Raw genomic sequence first — 23,037 nt, forward strand, 5'->3', positions numbered from 1 at the left:
AAAGTCTTTAATAGAAGACCAGGATGCTAAGGGGACAAGAATATAGTCCAATTTTGATTCCCTCCCGCCCCTATTGAATGTGTGTTTTGGTGGGATATCGGATTTTTTCCGGCCATTGCAGGCCCGTAAACCGAATTTTAAGGTTAGTGATGTAATTTGAACCGCAAGAGGTGTCCATGCTTTTGGTCTAGGCGCCTCCAGAGGGGGTATGGACCAAAGCGCATCCTCTTCTTCGGCTAAACCCTCCGATAGACCAAAAAGGGGCTCGTAATGACAGTTAAAATCGCCACCAATTAAGTAAGGCGTATCAACAGGAATTTCGCTTAAAACTAGGGCGAGTTCCTCTATAGTACGGGATTCAAGTCCGTTGATTACTGGGCGGGAATAGACATTTACCAGCATGAGTCTATTAGAATTGGGCCATTCCAGTAATACCACAAGGATATCCTCTGTGGAAAGTGAATGTAAGACAGCACTACAACCCAAGTCTGCTGCTAACCATGTTGCCAATCCGCCCGAGGGACGTCCTTTTCCTCCCCATTTTGCTTTCATGGTAAATGATGCGTATCCTTGATACGTCACCTCGTCACAAGCCCAGGTTTCCTGGAACATACAGATGTCCTTGCTCCTGATAAATGTGTTCCATTCTGGGCAATGCAACTTATTTACCAGGCCCGCCACATTCCACGATAGCACTTTTAAAACAGAGGGGTTAGTATTGCCAATGGATTAATTTGTAACTAGGATACTACCCATCTCATGTGTTGGAGGTGTACTCATAGGAGAGACAGGAGCTATGGGGATCGCCACCTCGACTGGCGGGATATCCGGATATAAAGAGTTGTGGTCTACCCAGTTCCTAGCCTCAACCTTCGGAGGGTTAGGTTCCTTTAATACAGCTAGTAGGGCGCAGTCCTCTGTACTGTTTGTCCAAATCAGTCAGTCCACCCAATCCAAACTCCCGAATCTATTCTGCGTGGGGAAGTAGTCAAGGTGTGACTGGCCATTCATATAGGGGATACCCCTATTCTCATAGCTCCGCCTACAACCTCTACTGCGTACAAGTTCCCAATCGCCTTCTCCCTGCATTTGTTCTAGAGGTGGATAAAAGAAAGATAACGGAAGAGTTCGGATTGTGGTTCCCCTGTCACGGTATGGCCAGTTAGATATGTGGGAGACTGTTCTCGGGTCCCTAAAATTGACCAAGACACAATCTCCCTGTATAGATTTCTTTAGGCCACCCAACCATTGGACTCTTCTTACCATCAGAACCTGGCTTCTAATTCCTACGGGGAGTGGTCTATTAATTGTGAGCCAACTGATAACCTTATTTTTGAGCGATTCAACTGACTCTTGGGTTGGTTCTTTTGGGGCAGGAATACCTGCTAGGATTATAGTATATGGGCTAGCCTCAGGCGGTAAGTTAATGATCATTGGTTTCCCACTAATCCTCTTATTCAGACCCTTAGTGCCGCATACAGGCGAGTTCTTTTTTGGGCTTCTATTTGGTGTTGAATTAGTAGCTGGTAATTTACATGGAAAAGGCGGGATATGAGGTTTAGAGGGAAGGGTAAGAGGATTCAGGTTTGAGGCTGGAGGGAGTAGCTTGTTCATCACACCACTCGCGACAGTATCTAGGGCTCTAGTGTCTTTAACGCAAGCAGTTGTTAATTTGATCAATTCATTAGTAATACGATTTAAAGAAGTTTCAATTATCCCCAATCGTACTTCCAGTGGATTAAGTAGTTGCTTCATCAAATTGTGGATGTCTGAGAGTGTAATGTCCTCCTCCCCCGAAATTAGACCGGTATTATCTGGTTTATTCAACAGCAGATTAGATGACAAAGGCCCTTTAGATCGTGATGGTGTTTGGCGTTTGTTAATAGCCTCAGCAATTTGATGTTTTTAGATTTTTTCCCCCGTGACGTCTGGGGCTTCTTGCTATTTTTAGGAACGGCTCCTTCCCTCACCCCTGCCCCGTTACGATCAGACAACGTAGACCCCAAGCTATTTTCCTCCCTACGTTGCTCAAAAGTGTTAGAAATAGTCTTAGAAGGTGGAGGTTTAGGTTGGGGGAGGGGCAGTATACTAAGGTCAGCCTGAGATGAGCTAGTACATTCAGAGTTGGGAGTGCCTGATAAAATGGGGGATGACAATCTAGCCGGCACAGACATTCCTTTTGGACCCTCACTCCCATCCATTAGTTGACTGACATCAAGTCTCTGGGTCGGGGTTATTGCTGCGGCTAGAGGCCCCAACGATGATCTCCTTTACCCATTCGATCTCTTGGGAGATACGTCGTTCCAATGTGGTAATGTCCTCGATTAATAAAGTCCCAGCTTTGGCAAAGTACGAATCCAAGGTGCATTGGGAGTTCCCAGCAGCGCTCTGAGTCTTACTTCGTGTCTCCCTCATGGCCATTATTCCGGGGCTGTCCTCGGGCAGACGGCAGAGGGCACGGGAGGGCACAGTAGCAGAGTCACTGACCGAAACCGACCTCTACCGTCCTCGAACGGCCTCAAACGGCCCGCTCTTTGCCCGGTCTTCGCCCCGGGCTGCGTCCCGTGCGCGTCCCGCTAGCGCGTGAAGGCGGGTGTTTATGACAATAGTTATTGCCGTGAGGAGGCGGGGCCGGGAAGAGCAACCAGGTGTGCTCGATGATATCCGCAGAGAGAACCCTGGTCCTCGCAGTCCCGGCAATCAGGCCCCCACAGCGTCCAGCGCGACTCCAACCTTCCCACTAGTTTGGCGATACTGGCAAAGGGACAGTTCTGCTCCGGTGAGTACAAAATCACAGCCCACAAGCTCATTCACTCCTTATCGGACTCCTGCTTGCCGCATTTCTCCTCCAGTGTTAGTAATAGGCCATCAATGAGATCTATCCAGCATGACATATGTGTTAAATTACAATCCACCCAGACAGAACCCAACAGTGCTTTTCGCACACCTCAAGCTGCAACATTACAAACCCTATTAATAAAGTTACAATGGCACATGCTCTTTGTGTAGAATGAGCTACATTACTTTTACTCACAGAATATCACACATTAAGCAATCTAATGAACAAATGAAGGTCGGACCTAAGCATGTCAGCAGAGCATAATGGACAATGTTTATAATGTGGTGATTTTTAAATGTTTGCTGAAATCATCGTCTTACCTTGTTATTCCAATAAAAGACACTTCTTGCTTTGTAAGGTTATTGACCAATGAAATACCAACATCCTGTAGAGAGATTATCACTTCTTGTTCTGCCAACTCAGCTTTTTGGCTTTCGCATGTCATTTTAAATACACTTTCGTCTTCCGTAAAAAGAACAATACGTTGCAAGCCTTCAAAGAAGGAAACCAGATAGACAGGCTTGCCATCCAAGGGAAGTTCCATGACCACATCCTGAAAAAAGGATTAAAGTCATCTTAAGTTAACTTATACTGCTCAAAAACATGCATCTATCTATCTTTTCTTTAACAGTACTCAACACAAAGGGCCCATTCTTATAAAAATACAGTAATCATCAAAGAAGATTGCGAATAATCATAAGCAAGTTGGTCTGTGAGTGTCCCTAAACTCCGTACCTTTTCAGGGAAGTTCTGCACTGGAACTCCCTTCCCCCAACCTTCGCATTAGATTGGTGTAGGAAAGTAGGATCTGCTTTCATGGTCACTCCCACTTTTTGCTGGTGTCATTATGTTTTACTGACTAGTCTGGCTGGGATCCTGGTAATCAGGACCCCAGTCTCTGTGCTTCTTCCCTAAATTGGACATGATGAGTACTTAGTGTAGGTAGGGCACTTTCCTACACTTGGGTACACTCCAGATTGGTTACTGGTGCACCATTGTAAGTCCCTTGTATATGGTACTAAGGGACACAGGGCATTGGTACACCAAGGGTTTCCAATGGGCTGAACCATGTATTATTCCACCCATGAGAGACCACTCAAATTGAGACTACAGGCCTGCCATTGCGGACTGTGTCAGCTGGTGCTAGCACCACTTACGACAGATATACATTTCCTTACATCTGGGGTCACTACACTTAAAACCTATAAGTCACCACTAAGGCAGGCCTTTCAATCTTGAAGGCAGGGTGCTTGGTTAGAAGTGTGAGGGTGCCCCTGCAGGAGCAGGACACCCCTACAACCTTCATAGTCCATTCTCCCGGGTTGTAAGTGCATCAGCCATTATGACATATAGAGTGGCCATGCGTCACTACGCAATGGTTAACTCTAAACTGGCTGGAACGAACCCTGTCGTGTTTGGTATCAAACATGTCGGATTCATACCCCAACACCATAAAGTGTGTTGTAGGTATGATTTCAGTCCCCTAAAGGGGAGTTATTCGGTTACGGACTATGGAGGCAGGAATCAAAAATAGCGTCTCTATAGTAGATTGCCTCCCAGACCATAAATTGACCTGATTTAATGCGTAAGGATCTAAAACATTATCCGTACTAAGGTTCTTTCATTAACCTCTTTTTACTTGTGAACATTTTATTGCAAAAAAAAATTTCTAAAATTCCCACTTCCAAATTATTAACTTGCAGCCCAACTCAATTAATGAACATTCTTACACTAGGACTTCTTTCATTTCTTTGTATTCAAAGGTATTTTTTCATTAATATGTCAACAAATACACACATGTATATGTATAAACACTTCACTATATCGACATTTGACCTAGACATATAGACAAATGACAAATTTTTACAAAAATAAGAAGTAGAAAAAGTAAAGTACAGTTTGTTGTGACATAGTACATACATTTTAATGCAAGAAACTGACCACTGGTGCCATGAAACTAGGGCCCAGAAAGGGGGATGACCGTAACCCTAGAATCAGTTCGCAGAACGGGGAAGATGGGTGGGGCAGTAAGGAATCTATCACCAACTAATGTCTCTTACAGATATATCGTTACACAAGTAGTAACTTCTGCATCTGAAAGAGACAGGTTAGTGATAGATTCCTTACCTTAGAATAGATACCCCAGCAATACCAACCACGGTGGTGCATCTGCGAATAGATTTTAGGAAGGTGGAATCTGACTATATGGTTGCCCCCACTTTTTTCCTGGTGTTTTGCTGGGTTATGACTTTGTTGGACTGGGATCCTGCTATTGAGGGCCCCAGTCTATCTGTTTTCTCTGTAAAATGGTTTGCATGTACATTAGGTACATATCTAATTGGATTCTGGAGTGCCTTATAAGCCCCTAGTATATGGTATACTATGTACCTAGGGCATAGGTACCCCAGAGGCATATCAGGGGCTGAAGCATGTATTATGCCACCCCTGGGAAGCACTCCAACATGGCACCACAGGTCTGCTACTGCAGCCTGGGTAAGGGTGTGCTTGCACCCCTTACAGTGGTATAGGCTACCTATATCCACATATATATACAGACACATATAAACCTATAAGTCACTCCTATGGCAGGCCTTGACAATCCTGAAGGCAGAGTGCTTGGTTGTGTGTGAGAGGGTGCCCAAGCATGAGCTGAGCCCCTCTGCAGCTTTCAGAAATAATTCCTTATGGCTGTTCTGTGATACAGCCATACCATATACTCTTAAGTGCATTATAACCTCGCAGTAAATGCTAACTTTGGAATGGCTGCATCAAAACATGTTGTGTTTGGTGTCAAACATCTTGGAATACTACCCCTCTGCCAATTCTGGCGGCGGGGGTAGCATTCCACCCTTCTAGAGGGAAAGACATGTTCACAATGGTCAAACCCGGTAGGACTTTCCTGAGCCCTGGCATCACAAAATGGATGCCTCTGCCACAGACACAGGTCTGGCCTCTTGCTGCTGACCAAAACTCCGGCAGGGGAGGCCTGGACAATAGGTTTCCTGTCGAAGCGAGGTGTGACCTCCTCCTCAGACAGGCAGATGTGTATTGGGGCTGGGCGGGAGCACTCTCTGGTGCTTTGAAGTCCTGCACTGGGGGCACGTTTGCTGTCCCTGTGCATAGTCCAGTTCAAACTGGATGCAGGGGCTACCTGCCCCTGCTCTGGCGCGAAACTGGACAAAGGAAATGGGTGCAACCACCCCTCTTTCCAAGCCCACCAATAGGTGGGGCCTTAGAGTTAGTCCATCCCCTAAACTTAGTACAAGTATAGGAATCCAGTCCCTAGGACTTTAGATTACCCTGGACAAAACTCTGCTACGTACATCCTGGACCTTCGAGGTTTTAGAAGACAGAAGAAATCTCCCTTGGGTTCAAGGAGTGACTCCCCTGCTTGGCAGGCACCAAAGAAGCAACTGACCGGTCTGCATCGCTGAAGCTCCTGCCGGACGCCAAAGTCTTTGCATCACCAGAGGTGGATTTCCAGACTTCATCGAGGCTACCCTGAGTCCACAGCAAAGCTGAGGCCCGTGGCTATCGTGGAACCGTGACCCCTGGACACCGTGAACTTTTTCAGCAACACCATCTTCCTGGTCCTCCTCGAAGTTGGGCTTTGGGCTCCGAGTAGCCCCAGCCTTAAGCATCTCCTGCAACGAAGACTGTGGGCCTCCACTCCACGAGTGACCCGTGGGCCCGTTTCAAGTGTGACCGCTCGAGGCTCCTTCGCGATCACTAGCCCGTTGGCTAACAGGTCCCCACGAAGGCAACTCCTCTTCTACTTGGGCTTTCCTGGTTGCTCCAGACGTGCCCTGACTTACCCTCGCTGGGTGAGTCCTCAGACCTTGCTGGTCTGCACCGCAGTCCTTTCTCTGAATTCCAGTGACTTGCCATGGCCAAGGCTTGTTGGGTCCAATCTGGTCGCCTACACTGCAGCACTCAACAGACTTCGTGGGACAGCTCGAATCCAGCTCGGGGACTTCGTCAATGCCGCCTGGACCTCGTGGCTGAAGAGTCAAGACACCCGTCAACTCACCTGAAGCACCCGACATCTGTGGGCATTGGTTCATCCTGCCCTCGGTCACTGGCTAGTGACCCAGACTCTGTCCCTTCTGCTTTCAGGTTCCTTCCTTCCTAGATCCAGGCTTGGATCTCTTCGGACACTTCTCCTCTTCACGGCGGCAGCAGCAGTTCTTTGCAGGCTCCCATTGAAATCGACGACGCGACCCGACACCAAAAGACATCTATGCACCCGGCTTCCCTGGGTGAGGTAACTCGAGTACTCCGGTGCTCCCGTGGGTACTAGTGAATATGCTACTTACCAGTATGCATCTGTTCTTGGCATGTAGGGCTGCTGACATTCATATCTGTGCATAGATCGCCGCCTAGTGTTGGGTCCGGATGTTTGCACGTTGTTGTCCTGGAAGAGTCTTCGAAGTATCCTTGGATAGGTGACTCCTCCCCTGGACTACAGTGCGCATGGGCATCCTCTCCATCCTCAGATTGTTTTTCGCCATTGTGGCAGTGATGGAGTAGATACAGAAAGTGATGACCATGCTTGCAGTAATTCTGAGAGCTGCAGCTGCGACAGGCGCCGGGGAGGAGGGAGGGCGATATGAATGTCAGCAGCCCTACATGCCAAGAACAGATGCATACTGGTAAGTAGCATATTCAGTTCGAGGCATGTGGGCTGCTGAATTCATATCTGTGCATAGAATACATAGCAGTGCCCTCTATTAGCGGCGGCTACCCGTGCCAGCTGCAGCGGTCTGAAAGAGTGTCTTGAGAACAGCCTGTCCTACAGCTGCCTGCTGTTTTGACTGCACATCTACACAATAGTGTTTTGTAAATGTGTGTGTAGTGGACCATGTGGCTGCTCTGCATATATCATGCAGGGGAATATTTCCTAGGAAGGCCATGGAAGCCCCCAACTTACGTGTTGAGTGGGCTCGTGGTGGAATAGTTAATGTGCGTTTTGCCTTTTGATAACAGATTTGAATACACTTAACTATCCATCTGGCTATCCCTGCTTTGGAGATGGCGTTACCTTTGTGGTGTGGGGCAAAGGCAACGAACAGTTGTTTTGTCTTCCTGAATGGTTTAGTCCTGTCGATGTAGTACATGAGGGCCCTCCGTACATCTAGTGTATGTAGTGCCCTTTCTGCAACAGTTTGTGGGTTTTGGAAGAAAACGGGCAGTTCAATAGTCTGATTCATGTGGAACAGCGATATTACCTTGGGCATGAATTTGGGGTTGGTACGTAGTACGACCCTGTTGGCGTGAACCTGAATAAATGGCTCTTGAACGGTTAGTGCCTGGAGTTCACTAACCCTTCTTAGGGAAGTAATCGCTACTAGGAAGGCCACTTTCCAGGTAAGGAATTGAATCTCGCATGAGTGTAGAGGTTCAAAGGGTGGACCCATCAGGCGTGTGAGGACCAAGTTGAGGTTCCACATTGGAGCCGGTGGGTGACTAGGTGGAATGACTCGTTTGAGCCCTTCCAAGAATGCTTTGATGGCAGGCACTCTGAATAGAGAGACGTGCTGCCTGGTTTGCAGATAGGCTGATATTGCGGTCAAATGGACACGTATAGAGGTGTACGCCAGATTGCATCGGTATAGGTGTAAGAGGTAACAGATGATGTTGTGGATGGATGCGTCCAGCGGGTTGATGTCATTATTACCGCAGTAAATGACGAACCTTTTCCATTTGGCTGCATAGCAGGCCCTGGTAGTGGGTCTCCTGGCCTCCTTGATGATGTCCATACAGTCAGGTGGCAGGTTGAGATAGCCAAACTCTAGGACTTCAGGAGCCAGATCGCCAGGTTCAGCTGTTGCGGATCTGGGTGCTGAACCTCTCCATGGTTCTGCGTCAAATGCGCGGGTTTGATCCGCAGCCTTTGATGCGGCACCACGGAAAGTTCGAGGAAGGTGGTGTACCACGGCTGGCGTGCCCACGTGGGAGCAACTAGGACGAGTGTCAGGGAGTGTTGTCGTAGTTTGCGAGCCACCAGCGGCATCAGCGGCGCTGGGGGAAAAGCATACGCAAATCTGCCGGACCAGTTCATCCATATCGCATTGCCCTGCGACTGCGGATGTGGGAATCTGGCGGCGAAGCTTTGGCATTTTGCGTTTTCGCTTGTCGCGAATAGGTCTATCTCTGGATGACCCCACTGCTGGAAGTACGGTTGGAGTACTGATGGGTGTAACTCCCACTCGTGCATCTGGTGGCTGTGTCTGCTGAGCAGATCCGCCATCTGGTTGTCCTTGCCAGGGAGGTGTTCCGCCATGAGGAACATGTTCCTCTGAATGGCCCACTTCCACATGCTCTGAGCCAGATGAGACAACTGTGGAGAGGGTGTTCCTCCCTGCTTCTGTATGTAGTAGATGGCAGTCATGTTGTCCGTCCGGATCAACACGACTTTGTTGCACAGATGTACTTTGAATGCCTTCATGGCCAGGAAGATTGCCATCAGTTCCAGAAGGTTGATGTGCATCTTCTTTTGTTGTGTCGTCCATAGTCCCTGCACTGTGTAGTGGAGTACATGAGCTCCCCATCCCTGGAGAGACGCGTCCGCTGTCAGTACTATTTGCGGAACAGGCTCTTGGAACGGTCGGCCCTTGCAAAGGTTTTGTGGATTCCACCAATGCAGAGAGTTGTATGCCCGACCGCTCACCAACACTAGGTCTTTCAACTGTCCTTGAGCCTGATTCCACTGACGTGCTAGGCACTCCTGAAGTGGGCGCATATGTAACCTCGCGTGCGGGACTATGAAGATGCAGGAGGCCATCATGCCTATCAACTGCATAAACACTCGCGCTGGAAGCGAGTGATTGGGTTTGAACTTGGAGATCAGCAGTTGTATGCTGTTGATCCTCACTAAATTTGGCTGAGCTGTGGCCGCCAGAGTGTCTATAGTCGCACCTAGGTACTGTTGTACGTGTGCGGGCTGGAGATGGGACTTTGGGTAATTTAGTGAGAATCCCAGACTGTGAAGAAGGTGAATGGTGCGGGACATGTGGCTTGCACATTGCTGGGCTGACTTCGCTTGAACGAGCCAGTCGTCTAGGTAGGGGTAGACGTGTATATGCTGCCTCCGTAAATGTGCTGCCACCGTAGCTAGGCACTTCGTGAAAACCCTGGGCGCTGTTGTCACGCCGAAGGGAAGGACTTTGAACTGATAGTGCTGCCCCTGAACAGTGAACCTGAGGTATTTTTTGTGTGAGGGGTGGATGGGTATGTGAAAGTACGCATCCTTGAGGTCCAGTGAGGCTAGGAAGTCTCCCTGCTTGAGAAGCGGAAGGACTTGCTGTAGGGTGAGCATGTGAAAGTGCTCTGAAAGAATGTACTGGTTTAGGGGTCTCAGGTCTAATATAGGCCTGAGCGACCCGTCCTTCTTTGGAATTAAAAAGTAGAGGGAGTACACCCCTGTACCCTGCTCGTGGATGGGGACGACCTCTATAGCGCCTTTTAGAAGCATACTTTGCACCTCTTGCTGTAAGAGCGTTAAGTGCTCTGAGGACATAGGACGGTTTCTTGGTGGTATTGTGGGTGGAGTGGAGGTTAACTCCAGACAGTAACCGTATTTTACAATATCTTTGACCCACCTGTCCGTGGTGATGGAGTTCCACGTGGACAGGAACCTTTGTAGTCTTCCCCCGACAGGTGTTATGTGGTCGGGAGGAAGGGAGAGGGCGTCACTGCTTGTTCTTGGGGGAGGACCTGGTGTTGCCGTAGCCACGTCCTCTGCCCTTTGTACTGGAGCCACGATATCCACCTCGGGTGTTTTTATCGTAGGTGGTCTGTGTATTGCCTTTGTTATACGTTTGTTGTGACCCCTGTCCTCTACCTGCCCCCTTGTTTCCGGGGCGACGAAAGGAGCCGCTCCGAAAGGACTGAGTTTGGAGGGCGCCCATGGACTTTGCAGTGTCCGTGTCCTTTTTTATCTTTTCGAGGGTGGTGTCAACCTCTGGGCCGAATAAATAGTCGGGGTTGACGGGCTGGTTCAGTATGTTGTTTTGTACCTCAGGCTTGAATCCTGAGATTCGTAGCCAGGCATGTCGTCGCAGCATGACGCTTGTGTTTATGGCCCTGGCAGCCGTGTCTGCAGCATCTAGTGCACATTTGATGGAAGCATTTGTGAGTAGCTGTCCCTCTCTGATAAGAATTTCTGCACCTTCTTTGAACTGGTCAGGGAGATGTTGGAGTAGTTGCTCCAATGTGTCATAGTGCGCTCTATCGTAGCGAGCGAGGAGCGCTTGAGTGTTGGCAATGCGCCATATGTTGGCAGCCTGGGCGGCAACTCGCTTGCCGGAGGTCTCTAGCACCTTGGACTCTTTGTCCGGGGGAGGAGCGTCACCCGTTGTTTGCGAGTGTGCCCTCTTGCGAGCATTCGCTACGACGATGGAGTCGAGTGGTAATTGTCCTTTGATGTAAGTAGGATCCCCAGGTGCTGATCTGTATTTTTTATCAATCCTGGGGTTTATCACTCGTGCCCTGGTGGGTTCCTTGAAAATGTCCTTAGCTGGTTTGAGGACCCCCTTCAGCATTGGCAGAGTTTTTACATGTCTTTCAGAGGATGCAAAAGTGTCCATTAGAAAGTCATCCTCGATGGTATCTGAGTGAAGCTGTACCCCATGGTTATTTGCAGCACGTTCAATAAGAGCGTTGAACGCCGCAGTATCCTCCGTGGGAGATGTTTTTGCCCCATAGAGTTGCGGGTCCTGTGTATCGAGAGGTGCACTGGGGTCTGCAGGGTCGCCCCAAGTTTGATCAGGGTCCTGCTGGTCATCAGGGTCTGTGTCTACATGGTAGGGTGCTTGGTCATCCATGTAGTCCTCCAATGCATCCGTGTCGGAGCGCGTGGGGGAGAACCGGTGTGGATCCTGGTAGGAGGAATGGAACGGTTCATAAAGGAGAGGTTCTGATTCCACCGGCAGCTTCCTTTTTAGTGGGATCCTGAAAGGGTCCAATGGCGGTTCCGAAGTTATTCTTCGGTCGTGGAGAATCATCCTGCCAGTGTCGGCGTCGATGACACGTGACGGAGACGTCTCGTCCGGTGGAACCGGAGTCTGGGTAACCCGTGTCCTGAGTTGGAACATCTTCGGGATTGTTGACGGAGGCAAGCCGAAGGTAATGTTGGCTGGCCCCGTAGAGGTTGCTGGAGCTCCGATCGGGCCGGAACCCGACGGGTCTTTGAGGGCCGCCGTGGTTTTGTTGCTTTGCGTCGCAGCAGGCCGCACTTGGGGCGTCTTTGAGGCTTTGGCACCGGGCAGGTTCGTAGAGCCGGGCGTGGATTTTTTCGGTGCCGGCGGGTCCTCGAGTCGAGGTGTGGAGATCACCGTCGGCGTCCTCGATAGGTGAGGCGAGGGAGCGACGCGAGGCGAAGCAGGCGGTATTGCCCTCGGTGTTGTTGGCGTCGGTAGCCGAGTAGGTTTCTCGGTGCCGATGGCCTTTTTCCGCTTGTCGACTCCGATGTCGCCCGATTCCAGTTCGGCACCGAAGTCCCTCTTGGTGCGGTCGGTGCCGACGCGTTGCGCTGGCGTCGAAGGCATGGAAGGCCTCGATCCGACTAGCGCCACTTTCAGTTTCGGTTTCGTATGAACCGGAGCAGCTTTCGGTTTCGGTTTTGTGGTAGGGAAACCAGCTGGCTTATGCAGCAATGGCTGCCGCTGAACGTCCGAGGCCGGGCCCGAGGGCGGGGCCGAAGAACTACGGGATGGGTCTCGGGTAAGGCCAGAAGGCGATCCCTCGACCGGAGCCAAAGGCTGTGGCGCTGGTGTTTCTTCGGTTTGAACAGGTAGGCCTTGTTCATCATTGGAGCTACTCTCTTCGGCCCCTAAGGCCTCCTCGTCGTCTCCTACCTCGGTGTCGTCTCCACCTCTGTGGAAGAGTGACTCGTCGCCCTCGTCCGATCCGGGGTCGTGTTCGGAAACGGGACTGGAGGGTATGACTTCTAAGTCTTCGACGTCGGCCTCGTCGAAGATGTCTGTTGGGGCCGGTGCCGCGTGCCGCGCCTCGAGTCTCGCCGCTCTTCGGTTCCTTAGAGTCTTCTTGGAACGGAACCGGGCACAGGCCATGCATGTCGATTCGTCGTGGTCCGGCGAAAGGCATTTGTTGCACACCGGATGGACGTCGATGTGTGGGTACTTCGCATTGCATACCGGACACCTTTTGAATGGCGTCCTGGATTCCATCGTCGAAGTAGTCGATGGACAGGTAAATGCGAAAGAAGTCGGTGCTGAAAGTTAGTAAACTAACAAAATGCTATCGAAACCCGATCGATAAACAGTACCGACGCGAACTAAAGGCCTTTTGGCCTCGACCAAAAATTTTCCTAACTTGAGCTAAGATAGCACATCCGAACCCAATGGCGGAAAAAAACAATCTGAGGATGGAGAGGATGCCCATGCGCACTGTAGTCCAGGGGAGGAGTCACCTATCCAAGGATACTTCGAAGACTCTTCCAGGACAACAACGTGCAAACATCCGGACCCAACACTAGGCGGCGATCTATGCACAGATATGAATTCAGCAGCCCACATGCCTCGAACCCCTAGAACTTCTTAAGTCCAAAAGGGTTTGGTTCTGACTCGATTCTAAGTGTCCCTAATCTTTAAATTTCCAACTGTGACATTGCCCATAGAAGCTAACGGGAACCCGCGGTTGTGTTCCCACACTGCATACAGTCCCCGTGGGTCTCCTGTGTCACTACCTTGGGTGGTTCCTTGGGGCCCAGCGATTCTACAGGCCCTAGGCCTTGTGTCTAGGTCAGTCGTGATTCTTATACCACTTTTTTGGTATATGGTTTGGTACGCCCCTAGGGCCCAAAACGTGTATTTGTGCTATTACTGATACTTGCTCACTTGTAAATTAAGTACTTCGAACTCCAGTCTCATAAAGAGACAAGAGGGGTGTGATTTATTCTAAATACATATATTTAAAATATATACCTGGTGTGGTTGTCCTTTCATTTGATCATTCAAGAGATTATAGACTGGTAAAACAAGCTGCTTTACATTTCTTCAAGACTTAGCCTGAAGGCTGCTCTCCATAGCTACCACTAGGATAGCTTTCAATAAAGGTGGTCTTTAACCTATCGTCATAAGGGGTTGTTTGGACTGATACAAGGTGCCCACTAGAACTAGTGGACATCATATATTAGGCCACCTTCTCACATAGATTACACCAGAAAGTCACGAAGAACAGAACGACCAAAGAAGCCGTCACTCCAGACCTGACTGTCAAGGCAGTAATGCTTGGTAAACGTGTGCAGCGAGGCCCACGTAGCTGCCTGACAAATGTCCTGCAAGGGGACGCCACGTCCCAAGGCAGTAGTGGCTGCAGTTACCCTGGTAGAATGGGCACGCAGCCCCACAGGAGGCTCCTTCTTAGCCAAGGAGTAACATGCTTTGATGCACAGAACGACCAACCAAGAGATGGTCCGACCTTTTTCGGCGCCCACGTAGCCAACAAAGAGCTGGTCATCCACCCGGAACGGCTGTGTACGCGTTAGATAGAATGCGAGCGCACGTTTTGGGTGAAGACGGTGGAGCCACTCTTCCTCCCTCGAAGGATGCGGAGGCGGAAGGAAGGTAGGCAAAGTGATGGTCTGCCAGATGTGGAAGGGCGTGACTACTGTTGGCAAAAAAGAAGGACGTGTCCTTAACACCACCTTGTCCGGATGAACAGAAAGGAAAGGAGGTTTGGAAGAAAGAGCCTGGAGCTCACTAACTCTTCTGGCAGAGGTGAGAGCGACGAGGAAAGCAGTCTTAAGAGTAAGAAGACGCAAGGACAGGTATGAAGGGGCTCGAAAGGAGCGCACATCAGATAAGTCAAAACGAGATTCAAGTCCCATTGAGGCATGAGCATGATGAATGGCACGGGAGGAAACGTATGCGTAATGCCTTTAAGAAAACGGTTAACAACCGGGGACTTAAAGAGAGAAGGCTGATCTGGAAGCCTCAAAAAGGCAGAGATGGCCGAAAGATAACCTTTGATAGTGCCCAGAGCGTATACCGTTTTAGTGGAGGGACGCCTGGCTGCCAGAATGAAATCACAGACTTCGGGAGGAAGATCAAAAGCTGTCAACTGCCGCTGGTCAATCTCCACGCATGGAGGTGGAGGCTGGACAGGTTCGGATGGAGGACCGTCCCCTGCTGCTGCGACAGAAGATCCCCCCGAAGAAGCAGACGGATCGGGGGATCGATCGCCATGCTGAGTAGCTCGGGATACCAGTATCTTCGTGCCCAATCCGGAGCCACAAGGATGACTTGGGCCCAGTCGCGCCGAATCTTCTTCAGCACTCTGGGCAGAAGAGGTATAGGTGGAAAGGCGTACAATAGACTGCAATTCCACTCACGACGAAAAGCGTCGCAGAGCGAGTGCCGCCTTGGAAATTCCAACGTGCAGAACTGCTGACATTGCGCGTTCTATGCGGTGGCGAATAGATCTAACCAAGGCTCTCCCCACTGCAGAAAGAGACCTTGCACCACGTCCGAGTGCAGACGCCATTTGTGATCCATCAAGCACCGGCGGCTGAGTTAGTTCGCCCTGGCGTTCAGAGAACCTGCCAGGTGTTGAACCACCAAGGTAACGCCTTGATGTTCCAGCCACGTCCAGAGGCCCAGAGCCACCTGACATAGGGTCCAGGACCCCACCCCGCCCTGCTTGTTGCAATACCACATGGCGGTGGTGTTGTCCGTGAACACCTGCACCACACTTACCCGGACAGAGGGAAGGAATGCCTTCAGAGCAAGTCGGATCGCCCGCAGCTCCAAAATGTTGATATGGAGCCGGGACTCCGCTGGAGACCAGAGGCCTCTGATCTCCGTCTCTCCCAAGTGGCCTCCCCATCCCAGGAGGGATGCATCCATCACCACTGTGTGCTCTGGTTGGGGAAGGGATAGGGAACTGCCATGGACCCAATCGCGATTCGTGAGCCACCATGATCGGACAGGTCGCCCTGATGCTGCGCCCACTGGAACTTCAGTTCCCACTGCAGAGCCCGTATATGTCATCTGGCATGTGTCACCAGCAGGATGCAGGAGGCCATCAGGCCCAGACACCGGAGGGTCATCCTGACTGAAACCCGGGACAGAGGCTGAAAGATCTGAATCATAGCCAGAATATCCCGGGCTCGCTGCTCGGAAACAGCGTCGAATCCAGAACCGGTCCGATGAAGGGGAGCTTCTGAGAGGGACTCAGGTGCGACTTCGGCACGTTGATGGAGAACCCCAGAAAGTGAAGGAGGTCGGCCGTAGTCTGAAGGTGGTGGACAAGCGCCTGGGGCGAGCCTGCCTTCCACAGCCAGTCGTCGAGGTAGGGGAAGACTGACACCCCGACCTGCGCATGTGAGCTGCGACCACCGCCATCACGTTTGTGAACACCCGAGGGGCACTGGTAAGGCCGAAGGGGAGCACGGCAAACTGAAAATGCTCCTGGCTTATAGTGAACCGCAGGTAACGCCGGTGGGACGGCAGGACGGAGATGTGAAAATATGCGCCCTGCAAGTCGAACGCTACCATCCAGTCTTCAGGGTCGAGGCCAGCCAAGACCAGAGTCAGCATTTTTAATTTCTCCTTCTGGAGTAAGCCATTGACTTTCCAGAGGTCCAAGATGGGGTGCAGGCCCTGTTTGTCCTTCTTGGGGGCCAGAAAGTAGTGGGAATATCAACCACTCCCTACTTCTGGCCCAGGAACGCGCTCGATAGCCCCCTTGGCCAAGAGGGCCGCAACTTCCTGGTGGAGAAGCACCAACTGATCCCTCGACATGTGGTGGCATGGCTGGAGGGGTGGACTGAAAGGGAAGAGAATAACCCCTGCGGATGATCTGCAACACCCACTTGTCTGATGTGATATCGCGCCAGTGGTGGAGGTAGTGACGGACCATGCCACCCAACGGCGTGGGGTGCCCCACAAAGCTCGGATTAGGAAGGTTTGGAGGTAGAAGCAGCGGAGGTCGACTGCCCCCCACGCTGGTTCCCAGAGCCGCCCCTGTGGAAGCCATGTGTGCGGCCGCGCTAAGGCTGGTTCTGCACAGGCTTCTTGAAGGAACGTGCCTGGGCGCCCCTGCCTTGGCCACGAAAGGAGCGAAACCCAGGAGTGGCTTGACTCTTCACGAAAAAAAGACCTAAGGACTTGGCCGAGTCTCGAACTTAGTTGCATCCTTACCCTCAGCAACTGCCTGGATTCGGGGCAAGGGGGGCGACAAACGGCACCCACTGCGGCACCGGAGGCAGAGTCGAGGGCGGCGCTGGGGCCGGAGCCGGCAGCACCGGACCTCGTGGCACCGGGGCCGGCGCCAACGGCAGAGGATCCTGTGGCGCCGAGGCTGGATCCACCGGCAGTGCCGGTGGGCCAACAGGTTCTGGATACGGGACCGCGGGGCCCGAAGGCGCGCCGGCGGGAGCCCGAGGCCTAAAAAGGTGGTCCATGGTGGCAAGAAACTCTTGCACCTGTTTGGGAGTCGCCGACGGACCCGGGTAAGGCGGGTAGGCCGCGGGACTCCCAGGCTCCAAAGGAGCCGCAGGGGCAGAGCCCCTGTCCCCCTCGTCCGCCTCCGAGGACCAGTGGGGGGACGTCGGAGAGCCAACACGCTTCTTTGACTTCTTTTTATGTCGTCGCCTACCGGAATCCGATGGCGAAGATTTAGAGCCCGATGAGCGACGACTGCGGTCCCGCGAGCGGTCCCGGGAATGCTCCCTGGACCTGGAGCTAACCTCTTAGAAAGAGGATATCCTAAAAAACTTTTGAAGAGATCCATGAAACGTGCATGGTGGACCCCACGGGAAGTTCTCTTTGAAAGGAGAGACAAATCCAAAATGGACAGGATTGTCTGTGTGTCCACCTTTACACCCACGTCCAATTGGCTTAAAAAGATCATCTCCCAAAACTGGCACCTGGTAAACAATTTGGACCCTTCCCTCAAAGAACCCCCACTATTTGCTTTTAGAAAAGATAGAAGCATAGCCAATCAGATCGTGAGAGCTGCTCTCCCAAAAACAAAGGTCCCGAATTTGAGAAGCTTTCTAAATCTTCCTCCGATTCAAGGCCACCACAAATGTGGTACATGTGTGTGCTGTGAATCTACTTTGGAAGGCAACCATTTCATCCATCAGGACATTCATTGGAAACATGATTCCTTTTCAAACTGCAAAACAAAATTTGTAGTATATGGGATATTATGTCCATGTGACAAACTTTATATTGGAAAAACAAATCAGGAAATAAGGTTCAGAATCCAACAGCACAAATCAAGAATACGAAAAAATGTGCAAAACGCTCCTTTGGTTAACCATTGGCGTCTTAACAACCATGCAGAAACAGATGTCAAATGGACTGTGATTTCGAAAGTTACACAAGACAGCAGAGGAGGAGATCTGGATGCCAAACTGTTGAAAAGAGAAGCGATGTTGATAATTAAATTCAATACATCAGTCGAGGGATTGAATGAAATGTCAGAGATTTTCAACCTATGAATCCGTTCCTGTTAGAACATCTCCTGTTTACTGAATGTCTTGCCAAATAACGTCATTAATGATGCTTGCTTCACAGCTTCATCATACCACACCTACGTTTCATTTTTGCATTTTACATGCATATCCATTGGATCGCGAAGTAGCGTGATATGGTGTTTTTGTCAATAAAGTTGAACACACCACGATGTCTAACTACAAATCCCATGAGCCTCCACATCGACATTGCGATCATCGCCCGATTCAAGCAGTCCTCCTTTACTCCAATCAGCTTCCCAGCGGAAAGAAACTACATATCCCAGATTCCGCCCGTGCACGAAGACAGGAAGTGTAAAAGGAGATTCCTTCCTGTTGCACCTTGAACAACACCTGCATTGGCGTGACAAGCACGGACTACGGGTTCCCTGTAAAACTTTTGCAAACTACATCGGAAGGTAAGAGAACATTTGAACGAGCTACACTTGAGCCTTCCCGCTTTTTCCTTGTAGGCTAGAATAACGCAACCACTTCATTCCGTTGTGGTTCATTTCTTTCAGACGACAATTAAAGTCTTTCCGAAACATGAATCATCATTTATAATAGCCGGCACTTTGTCCGGAGGAACCTCAACCCACGCCAGCAGAAAGATACACGACATCGGCAGGCTGACAAGTAAGACGCTTTTCATTATTGGACTAACACCGCTACCGCATCTACCAGCGCTTTAGGCGACATTTATATTAAATCCACTCTCCCTCCTTCTGTCTTTTTATTTTTTTTTTTTTATTTATTTTTTTTTTTTTAAACCGTTTATTGCAGTTTATAGAAGTTACAGGTATGGGCCTACAACCACCCGGCCGGCCGCTAGAGCATCAAAAGCATATTACATACATACAGCAAAAATTTTCTCAGCGGTGCACAGTAGGAAAACAGGAGTGATCAATGGTGCAGGTCTCCAAGCTCCATGCCCACAGTACGGTTCCATTTTCTTAATACAAAACAACATAAACAAACCACAACCGCAAGGCAACCCTCGATCCAAAGTGACAACACGTGCTCCATAAGTGGGGGATCCACACCAGCAGCAAAATTCTGAAGAGGGGGACGGTAGTAGATCAGGGACTGGGGGACCGCGCGCCCGCGGCCAAGGGAGGGGCGCCATCTAGGGAGACGGAGCCGGCGAGGCCGCCGGTAGCAGCGGCGGCTCACAAATACCCCCGCGGTAGGCGTTCCAGGGGCCCCAGAGTTTCATCCACGCCCCAGGCTTACCCCTCGCCACATACACCACCTTTTCACGAAACATACACCAATCCATATGCTCTTTCCAGGCCGACACCGCAGGGGGCCTCTGGGATCCCCACAATTGGGCAATATCACGCTTGGCTATCATGTATCCCAGAGTCACCCACCGCGCCTGCGGGACCGAGTAGTCATTTGGTTCCCAGACATTCAGCAAGCATCTCCTCGCTTCAGGCAGCAGCGTGACACGCGTAACCATTCGTAGAACCTCATGCACACCACGCCAGAATCGCTCCACCTTCGGGCACTCCCACAGTATATGCATGAAAGTCGCCAACGCACCACAGCCACGCTTACACATTCCATCACCGGCAAAACCCATACGTAAAAGCCTTGGCCCCGTCACGTAGACCCGGTGAAGGATCTTGAGCTGGACGAAACGAAGGCGAGCCGGGATGGCCACCTCTTTCGGAGAGGCCACCGCGGAAATCCAATCCTCGTCGTCCAGCTCCAGCCCGTCGGCAACCCAAGCCTCGCGGAGACTAGTCAGCAGACACGATCTATCGTTAATCAATTTTTTGTATATGAGGGAGATCGTGCTGTCCGGGACATGGCCATCTAGCACTCTGTCCTCCAGGGGGGAAGACTCCGGAATGGATGCAACATCCGGGAAGACGGAGCCCAGCGCATGGCGGACCTGTAGGTACCGAAAGTACTCACTGCCCTGCAGCTGAAACTCCGCCTGCAGCGTCTCAAAAGTTTTGAATCCCCCCCTCGTCCAGAGATCTCCCACCGTGCTGATTCCGATCGTGTCCCACTTCTCGAAGCCCTTCGACGTCCACAGGGAGCCCAACCTCTCAGATGCATACAGCGGAGACGCTCGGGTCAAACGGTCCTTCCACCCCATAGCTGCATTAGCCGCGTGCCAGACACGCACCATGACACGCGTCGGTCCCGTCAAACGGGAGTCGGGCGCGCCAGAGTAGAGCGCTCGATTATAATCGCCACCGGGCAGAAGCGTCCTGTCCATCTCGAATGCCGGGTTCAAGGCGGGCCCGTAAAGGCCATGATTAATTGCAGCTAGTTGGGAGGCCCAGTAATACCGTCTGATGTCCGGGAGGGCGACCCCTCCGTCGTACCACGGGAGCGTCAATTTAGCCAGAGCAATACGCGGCCTCCCGTCCCAGAACAGGCGCCGCTGGAGGCCCTCCACCTCGCGAAAGTAGCGTGCCGGGACCAAGTCCATGGTATTCTGGAGGGCGTAGAGGAAGCGCGGCAGGGACATCATTTTAAATAAGGCCGCTCGGCCGAGCGGCGAGAGCGGCAGACGCCGCCAGCGCACCACGTCCTCCCTCAGACGCTGGAGGGGGGGCAGCAAGTTCCGCTCATAGCGGGCCTCCGGGTCAAGAGTGATATATATACCCAGGTACCGGAAACCCTGGGAGGCAATCTGGATCGGACAGTCCCGTGGCAGGACCGGGGCCTCCCCGGAGAGCACATAGACACAGGATTTCGCCCAGTTGATGACCAGGCCTGAGTTGCGACCGAAGGAGCGCAAAACATCAACCAGGACGATCAGTGACTTGCGCGGGGAGGCGAGATACAAAAGGATATCGTCAGCATAGAGAGACACGCGGTCCTCATGCTCGGGGGTCCAGCGGAGACCACGGATAGAAGGGTGCCACCGCAGCCACTCCGCCAGGGGCTCCATGGCCAGGGCGAACAGGAGAGGCGACAGGGGACAACCCTGTCGCGTGCCCCGCCCCAGCGCGAATGGGGCAGATACTCGCCCATTCACCACCACCTGCGCCAACGGGCCCGAATATAGCAATTTGACCCAGCTGACGAAACCCGGGCCGAACCCAAACTTCGCCAGCATCGCCCAAATATATGGCCATTCGAGCGTATCAAACGCCATGGTGGCGTCCAAGGACGCCAAGATGGCCGGCTCCCGCACAAATGGGACACGCGCGAGCACCCCGTGCAAGCGCCGCAGATTAAGCGCCGTGTTGCGGTGTGGTATAAAGCCCGATTGGTCTTGGTGGACCAAATCGCCCACCACGCCAACCAACCGGTTGGCCAACACCTTGGCGAGGATTTTGGGCTCCGCGTTCAAAAGCGAAATCGGCCTATAGGATGTGACCCGTTCACGGGGCTTCCCCTCCTTGTGGATCACCACAATTGTAGCCAGACGCTGGTCCGGCGGGAGGGAGCCCCGCGAGTGGGCCGCAAGGAACATCGCGCGCAGGTGGGGCGCCAACACATCCGGGCGCAACTTGTATAGCTCAATGGGAATACCATTGGGGCCCATGGCCTTGCCGGATGCAACCGAGCGAATAGCCGAGGCAATTTCGTCCGAGGTGGGAGGGGCGTCCAGCGAATCCCTGTCCTCCACCGTAAGGGAGGGCAGTGCGATGTCCCGAAGCAAGGCATGGGAATCTTCCTCCGAGCAGGGAGAAACCGGGGAGTAGACTTCGCGGAAATAATCCGCGAAGCAGGAGACAATGGCTTCCGGCTCAGTGACGCACACACCATCCACGCTCTCAATCAAAGGCACCACGCGGCTCGCTCTCTCCCTCTTGTCCAACCACGCAATCAATTTGCCAGCCTTGTCACCCACATCATACAATCGCCCCTGCTGCTCTCTACTGAGGCCCCTGGCCGCCTCCGTGACGAGGGCCCGATAGGCCGCCTGCTTTAAATGCAAAACATGCAACTTGGCGTCTGTTACCCCGCTCCCCAGGTCACCCTCCAGTTCTGCAATCTCGGCCTCAACCCGGGTCACCTCCTCCCGCTCGCGCCGCCGGGCATTGGAAATAAAGGAGAGGGCCTCCCCTCTAAGAACCACCTTGAAAGCCTCCCACAGGGAGATGGCAGACGGGACCGACCCCACATTCTCATCGAAATAGCGCTGTAAGGATTTGATCAAGTCGGCACGAATGATGGGGTCGCGCAAATACCATGCATTGATCGGGGCCACTCTGCCATCCCCCCTTGGGAAGACATCGAAATGCAACAACAATGGGGAGTGGTCTGAGATACCCCGTGCCAAATGGCGCACCTCCCCCACCCTCCCTGCATGGGCCGCCGGGACAAGGATGTAATCAAGCCGCGAGAGGCTACCATGGGCCCCCGAGTGGAAGGTGTACTGTTGCAATACGGGATGCTTTAAGCGCCAGCAATCCACCAGGCCCAGCGTGTCTAAAAGGCCGGGCAGCCACGCCTGTGCCCGGGGGAGGTCCCTAGGGGGATGGCGATCCATAGACCCAGAGGCAACCGCGTTAAAGTCCCCTCCAACCACCAACAGGCCACCCGGAAGGTCCAGAAGGAGGCGCCCCAGGTCCGCAAATGTAGTGGCTTGTAACCCAGGCGGGACGTACACTGATATAAAGATAAACACTCTACCCTCCATTCGTCCCACCAGAACAGTGTAACGTCCCCTCTCATCATGGCGCACCTCGTCAATCTCCAACGGGAGCGAGTTCTTGACCATAATACCCACCCCCCGCGA

General features: G+C 52.0%; 1 protein-coding gene across 3 annotated transcripts in view; it reads right to left on the minus strand.

Annotated features, from left to right (window-relative positions):
- The window catches only part of VPS13A (vacuolar protein sorting 13 homolog A), a 2,314,464-nt gene that overhangs the window by 784,231 nt on the left and 1,507,196 nt on the right, over positions 1–23,037 (minus strand). For all 3 annotated transcript variants that reach the window (XM_085633365.1, XM_085633382.1, XM_085633374.1), the window contains one exon: positions 3,160–3,392. In XM_085633365.1, the coding sequence (XP_085489491.1) occupies positions 3,160–3,392 (233 nt within the window). The remainder of the gene's footprint in view (positions 1–3,159; positions 3,393–23,037) is intronic.

This window comes from Triturus cristatus, chromosome 2_1 (assembly GCF_964204655.1).
Source record: "Triturus cristatus chromosome 2_1, aTriCri1.1, whole genome shotgun sequence".
NCBI classification, from domain to species: domain Eukaryota; kingdom Metazoa; phylum Chordata; class Amphibia; order Caudata; family Salamandridae; genus Triturus; species Triturus cristatus.